Genomic DNA, 7,568 nt, shown 5'->3' with positions numbered 1-7,568 from the left:
ATAAAATTTGATCTTGTCAATGAAAATACAAACCTGGTTTCTCATTACCAAAATTAAAAGCACTGTAGAGAAGCATCGGTGGCACTGTGGTGTAAACACTGGACTGTGAACGCACTAGCCCTCCATGGGAGCGAGATGAGGCTTTTTGCCTCCTTAAAGATTTGTTGTTGTTAAATGCATTCAAGTCAGTTCAGACTCATAGTGACCCTGTATAGGGTTTCCGAGGAACGGCTGGTGAACTTGAACCGCTGACCTTGCTGTTCAAACTGATTTTTCAGGACCTTGTGGTTCAAACCCACTTGCAGTCCAACGCATTAACCCACAGCTTCACATCAGGACTTGAGTCTTGGAAACGCTATACAGGTCACTATGAGTTGGAATTGACTCGATGGCATTGGGTTGTTATTTTTTATTATTCCGTGGAGTAGCTTCCAACTGATACTGACCTTAGAGGACAGAATAGAACTGCCCTACAGGATTTCTAAAACTGTAAATAAGTATTTATGGAAGTCGACTGCCGTTTTTATCTCCCATGGAGTTGGTAGATTAGAACCACTAACTTTCTGCTTAGCAGCTGAGCACTGTGCCACCAGGTCTACTTGAGTCCTCATTGTTGCTGTTAAGTGCCGTCAAGTCGTTCTGACTCATAGCGACCTTGTATAGGATTGCCAAAGAGCCTCTGGTGAGTTTGAACTGCCAACCTCGTGGTTTAAACCGACCTTGCAGTCCAGTGCTGCATCCCACCGCATCACACCAGGACTCGTCATTAATGACAAATTGAAGAAACAATAACATAATGGCACGGGTGGAAAGATCCAGTCTACTATCCCCTTTGTTCAAGGAAATCTGTTAAATATGTATGAAGAAACTTATAAACCCAAGCAAGTTTTTTTTTTTTTTTTTTGGTCTATCACATCTTTCATAATTATTTCTATGACTCGGAAACAAAAACATACAAACTTCAATATTGTTATAAGCGTTAATTATTTTGAGTAATTGGTAAGACAATTACTGGTAGAATTGCAACCCCAAGTCAGGAAATTAGAAAAAGTAAAGATTATGTGTGACTGTGGGCAAGGTAATTAATTAATAGCAGCTAAGGGAGCAAGTGGAATCCTGGTGTGGTGCTGTGGGCTAATGCGTCAGACTGCAAAGTCTTTTGAACTGCATCATTGGTGGTTCAAGCTCCTCAGCTGCTCCTTGGTGACTTTATACAGGGTCGCTATGGGTCGGAATCGACTCGACGGCACTTAACAACTTGGGAGCAAGTAACACTTTTAAAGTCAGATTTCCTGTATTTTCCAGTTATCTTCTGCATCCTTTCCAGCAGCAAAATTGTGTGTACATGATGTAATTCTAAAGATTTTAATTGTCCCTGCTGAAGAATAAAAAGCACCAATTTTTTAAAAAATCGTTGTTTTTTTATCTGACATTTGCAACTGCTTACTGTATTAAAACCACCAAGATAAAAGGAAGGCCAACAATAATTGTTACAGCAATTACTAACGATTTATTTTTAAGTGTAATGGATTTTTCTTTTCTTTTTTCCCCCCCTTGTATCTACTGTAACAATGAAAATGCAGTAGACACATTGTTGAATTATTTGTGATTTACAGATTTCCATTTATCCAGTACATCGAGGGAGACTAACTGGTGGAGACTTTAGCGCACGCATGCAAAGCACATTCGACCTCTTTCCTTTTTATCCTTTGCAAAGTGAAACAGACTAGACGTGTGCATGTAAAACGAGTGACGTCAGCCCCCACTGGGTCGCGTGACCGACACCCAACCTTTCTACTTCCCAGCCCTGGCTGCCTCCGTTAGAGCGGCAAATCTCGCGAGAACGCGCTTTACTATCAGAACTTACTGAGGTTACAGGGAGTTACTCAGAAGAGAAGGGAAGGTGTGGCTGGGTGGTGGAGTTTTTGCTTTCATTCTGTTAACATTCATGACTGAAGAAAGGCCTTTGGGGATTGCCAGGGTTTGTGTACCTAGACCGAAACAAACGGCTGGGAAGGTGGAGAGTGAGGATGCAGTCCAATCAGCAGTGAAACGTGGCACACCGGCCGGTGTCGCCCCTCACTAGCGGGTTTCAGGGGGAGGGAGAATGCCCGCGCCCGGCGCCTTGGAGCTGGCGGCTCGGCGAATGAGTCTTCCGCTGGGGTGGGAGCTGACCCTGGCTGGCAAGCTGTGGGAAGCTGGGAACCTTCTCTGGAAGCAGCCAGCTGCCCACATCCGGCCCCTGCTTTGTATGAACCCTGAGCGACACTGAGATCCAGTGGTTGCGCCCCTCGCCCTCTCACCCGGGGAACCGCAGCCCGGAGTTGGCCTAGAGCTGCCCCCCAGTGCCCCGGCGACCAAAATAGGCTGGGGGACCTTCGTGGCCCCCGGAGGCTGCCCCAAACAGTTCACGAATTACTCCGCACTCTCCTGCTGTCAGTCCCAGTTCAGGGCAGTAGCCTTTCTGCGGGTAATTTTTACATCTCGTCTCATTCACCGAAGCCCTCTCCAGCTATCTACCCTACACACCCTCCACCCACCTGGACTCTTCCCTAGAAGGGTGTGCGCGTGTGTATGAGAACGAGGGAGGGCGAGCGCTCCACGAAGGGAGAAGGCTGGAGTCGCTAGAGGGAGGTGTGGGACTAGGGAGGAGGGGGCTTCAGAAGGGAGGGGATGCCGGTAGAAGAGGGAGCGGCGGGAGGCGGAGGCCTGCAGACAGCAGGCAGTGCTTAGCCTGAACCAAGCGCTCTTCCTCTCTCCGCTGGGTGTCTAGGCTGCTAAGGCTCGTTTGGGAGTGCGAGGCCACCGAGTGCCGGGTCCATCCAGTGCGGCCGCTGACCGCAGCAGTGAGGCCAAGCTCTCGCGCCTACTTTCTCTCGAGCCTCTGCGCACCGCGCGGCTGCTGACAGCTGCGGCTGGGCTCCAGCAGTCGGCTCCCGGCTACGCTGGCTCCGAGGACTCCGCTGCCTCGGCCCCTTAGCACTCCGCCCCCGCCCCTTCGGGTTCCCTCCCCTCAGCTCTACCCCTCCTAGCCGTGGTGCGGAACGTTTCGCAACTGCTAGCCTCTCTCCGGGTGCCTGGCTCTTTTTCCATTTTCCGGGCCCCTCTTCTTGAGTACTTTGCCCTTTGCATTTGGGGAGAGGGGCTGGAAAGGGGTCGGGTGGTGTGTTACAGAGAAGAAGGAAGCGAGGCCCAGAGGAGTAGTAGGATCGGCAGACCGTGGGGAAGAGACCCTCACGGCTCTTTCTGGTCATCTTCCTGGCCGCCCCGCCCCTGCGCACACTCCCTCCTGGGCGAGCTACTTTCGGACCAGAAAAGTGAGGGCGGCCCTAGGTGACAGCGCTGCGGGGCCAGTCCCGGGGAAGCAGCGCGTCTGTTCGCGTCTCGTCCACTACACTTCCAGCTAGGGGCACAGCCCGGACTGAGGATGGCATCGACCACAACCTGCACCAGGTTCACGGACGAGTATCAGCTTTTCGAGGAGCTCGGAAAGTAAGCGCCTTTGCCCGGCATCACACGTCCCCTTTCCAGCAGAGGGCGGATCGCATAGTCCCCAACCCACTGGCCTCCGCCATGGGGCGAGGGAGTTTGGGGGGACCAGGGAAGAGGGAGGAGAACCCTTGGATCGTCAGCTCTAGCTGACTTAGGAAGGGGCGAGGGCAGAAAAAGACCCTCATTTTGACTGCGACCCAGCCTCCTAGTCCAGAGCCAACCTTCCTCCTCGTCCCACCCTGTTTCACCGAAAGACTTTGTGAATTTACGATCTCTGCAGTTGTAGCTGTCATCCAGAGAAGTGTGTGTGTGCTTGTGTGTATGTGTGTGCCCGCGCTTGAGCGCGCGCGCGTGTGTAGAAGAAAACAGAATCCATGTAAAATGCAACATAGATCGTGTTTTCTGTAAATAGAGATGCCTCAGTGTTAGCCAGCGTGTAGGCGGTATGACCCACGTACGGTTGAGAACTTACGGCCACAGAAGGTGCCATATTTATTGATGCCGAAAGTTCAACTTGGCTTAGAGTCTATTTTGCATCTAGCACTTCTGTCCAGGAAAAGGCTACCCATTGGAACCCAATCCCCTGCCCCATGTCCACTAATATTCTTTGCCCTGCATTACTCGCACTCCATCATCCTTTGAGTTCTCTTGAAGGATTTATTTAAGCAGGCAGAGGAAAAGCCCTCTGGTGACCAGGAAAGCACTTCCCAAAGGTAGTCTAGCTTTGTGTAAAAGGATTTCCTACACCGGAGTGGCAGAACTACTTGGTTGTGTTAAGGAAGGGGGCAGGAGACCTTCTGAGGACCTGTGTCTTTAAAGGGACATAGAGGCCCTGCCATCAATGTGGATTTAATGTAGCATCAAACCCAGTTCCCGTATTACTTATGAAAGGGATGCTTATGTGTATGTTACTGTCTTATACAGTTGAATTTAAGGAAATGTAAATTTCTTTTCATTACAATGAATACTGTGCCCTTATTTATTGTCTGCTGTTAAAACATGGAGAATATGTCGGAAGAGCAGCTTAATTCAAATCTCTCCCCTCCCCCAGCCCAAAACAGGACATAGAGAAGTCACCATACCAACTACACAAATGTGCTCAAGCTTAATATTGTAATGAAAACAATCACCATATTTATTTACTTGTAGCCACATTATTATTATTATTATTTTGCTACCTAATAAATAGGCAACAGATTTTTGCTGTTCCTCCTCAGCTCAGTTCTTTGCAGGATTTTCTCAGCATTTGGTGTTGTGTGAGCGTGAATTGTAAAATGTTTTCATATTCCATGTGCAAACAAGAGTCCTCACAATTGGCAGTTCCTTTCATTTTGTTGATTAATTATGTGGACTCCTACTTAAATAAAATTTACTTTTTCCTTCAACATTAAAAAATATCTGGGTTTCCAGGAGGAAATTTTCATATTGTGGATACAACCGTAAGGCACTGGTATTTGACAGTCCACTAAAATCAATAAAATGCTCAGATTGTTGTATTATTATTAATTTTTTGGTAGCGTATCAGAGCTGATTGTATTGATGATTTGTTAATTATTGGTTTTCAGGGGGGCATTCTCAGTGGTGAGAAGATGTATGAAAATCCCTTCCGGACAGGAATACGCTGCCAAAATTATCAACACCAAAAAGCTTTCTGCTAGGGGTGGGTATTTTCAACCACATATATATGTTAATTTTCAATTTGTCCTGTTGATTATTGGTTCTCTTGTATGTAAATATATCATATAGTTATAATAGAATTGTAGATTTAGGTATCATATTACATACTGGGTTTTTTCCTTCCTGAATGATTCTTGGTTTGGACACTTTAAAAATAAATAAACAAATATAATTGTTATTATTTAATAAATTATTATGAAAAGTCTACCTGTCCTGTGAGCAGTAGCATAAAGCTTATAAAGCTTGTAAAGCTTGTAAAAGGCATTTTGCCTCCAGTCCAAGTATAGAATAACTTTCAGAAGGACCCTGGAATGAAAAAATGTGTTTCACAGTTGTCATAATTCTCTTTTGCTATTGAAAGAAAAAATAGGTCATAGCTCATTGAATCATATATTTCAATTGTAGTTACACTTGAACTTAATTCACCAAGCCATATTTAACAGTAACAGTAAATTATGATTGCTATATTCTAGGAAGTTTGGCTTGATTTTGGTGTTTTTGTGTGCAGCTCAGATCTTTACTTGGTCTTCTTCATGAAGGCATTAAGTCTCGTCACAGTCATGTAATGTGTTTTACACATGCAGTTTATAGCCAGAGAGATAATTCATACTCATAAAATAGCTGTTGACACAAGCTAAAAAAAGAAAAAACTTGGAGAAACCTCACTGAGATCTTTTTATTTTGTCAAACTCCTGTGAAAACACTTACAATCAAAGGCAATCCCATTATTGTGTGCATGTGTCTATGGTAATTCCAAGGGAATTATGTTTTAACAAAGTAAAAATGAAATTAAAGTGAACAAATTACCATAGTGTAAGCCCATTTTAGTGACCTGATTTATTTTAAGTAATGAGAGAACAAATTCCATTAGGGTTAGTTTTCCTTATTTTACTTGATTCTGAAAAGTGCTGTTTTGGTCATTATCCTTAGTCTCGGCTGTGATTAGTACAAATTCTATTAACTTGTACTTTGAATTTAGGTAGCTGTTTCTGTTTATTCACTTGGATGGGACTTTGTTGTAATTCGTTTAATCTGATTTTAATATGCTTCTGCAGAAGATCTTTATGGTAAATTTACCTGCACTGTAGAATCCTGCTATGATAATTGAGAATCATTGTGTGCTCCATTGTGTTGTTTTCTTCTCCTCTTCATTTTTTCTCCACTGGAAGGTTTTAACAATGAAGAATGGCTAAAGTGTAAATGCCATTTTAGTTTTTGAAAACATGGAAGAAAAACATAAATGTGCAGTTAAATTGTTTCAGTGCAGGCACTTTTGACAAGAATGGGGAATATCAGTTTTGTTTTGTTTTGCTGGGGGGGAGGGGGGGCGGCATTTCAGTACCTTTCCTAAATCATTTTTTAAAACTTTTTATTGTGAATTGACTGAAGGTTTACAAGTAGATCATCAGATTTACATTCAACAGATCATAAACCTCATTTTATCTCAATTGCAATCTCCTCAATGTCACATCACTACCCCACTTCCCTGTGGCTCTTGTTTCATTTTCACCTTCTTTCCCAACCCTTCTGAACTTTGTCCTTGGGTAAATGCTGCCCTTTTGAACTTGAATGGCTGTCCATTCATTGGTGTGTGTGCCTCTCCCTATATAGCTATCTATTGTTGAGCTGAACATTGAGCCCCAGGAGTGACGTTCCAGACTTGAATCATAACCAAGGGCCATTTTTTCAGGATTTCATCAGTTTCTGTCTGGACCAGTAAGCCTAGTCATTTTTATAATCTTGAGTTTTGTTCCACAGTTTCTCCCACTCTGTTCAGGACTTTCTATTGCGATCCCTTTTAGAACAGTTGGTAGTGGTATCTGAGTACCTACCATCTAGTTCTTCTGATATCAGGGTCTTGGAGACTAATGTTCAGATGATCCTTTAGTTGTTTCAAAGCATCATCAGTTTTCATCAATCTTCTTTCCTCTGGATAGAGACAAATATTTGTGCCTTAGATGACTGCTCATGAGCTTTTAAGTCACTAAGTAGAATATAAAATGCTGTTTTTGTGGACTATCTTATGCCAATTTGGTATGGAGCTGTGGGGTAATGCCCTGAACTGCAAGGTCGGTTTGAACCTCAAGGTTAGTGCTTCAAGCTCACCAGTCACTCCTCAGAAACCCTAAACAGGGTCATTATGAGTTGGAACTGACTTGATGGCATTTAACAACAACAACAACACCTGAGACTATGGTCTTGAACCCCCAGACTCAGTGACTCTTTCCCTCAAGGTGTTTGATAATACCTAAGAAGTTTTCATAACTTTGTCCCACCACATTTATGGATGGATATTTTTGTAATAGATTGCAAATATCCTCGGTCAAATATGTTGTTTTAGGTGCCATGGAGTCAGCACTCACTCATAGCGATCTTATGCACAGCAGAACAAAACAATG

General features: G+C 44.3%; 1 protein-coding gene across 12 annotated transcripts in view; it reads left to right on the top strand.

The window, feature by feature from the left end:
* The first annotated feature begins 2,579 nt into the window (after positions 1–2,579).
* LOC102820955 (calcium/calmodulin-dependent protein kinase type II subunit delta-like) overlaps positions 2,580–7,568 on the top strand; it is a 416,134-nt gene continuing 411,145 nt past the window's right edge. For 7 of the 12 annotated variants that reach the window (XM_006872241.1, XM_006872239.1, XM_006872249.1 and 4 more), the window contains exons 1-2: positions 3,428–3,492; positions 5,058–5,152. In XM_006872241.1, the coding sequence (XP_006872303.1) occupies positions 3,428–3,492; positions 5,058–5,152 (160 nt within the window). Of the gene's footprint in view, positions 3,493–5,057; positions 5,153–7,568 lie in introns of all 12 variants that reach the window. The other 5 variants (XM_006872245.1, XM_006872242.1, XM_006872243.1 and 2 more) reach the window with 3 other exon arrangements.

This window comes from Chrysochloris asiatica, unplaced genomic scaffold (assembly GCF_000296735.1).
Source record: "Chrysochloris asiatica unplaced genomic scaffold, ChrAsi1.0 scaffold00188, whole genome shotgun sequence".
Classification (NCBI taxonomy): domain Eukaryota; kingdom Metazoa; phylum Chordata; class Mammalia; order Afrosoricida; family Chrysochloridae; genus Chrysochloris; species Chrysochloris asiatica.
The sequence above is the reverse complement of the archived record's forward strand: the minus strand, read 5'-3'. Positions and strand labels throughout refer to the sequence as shown.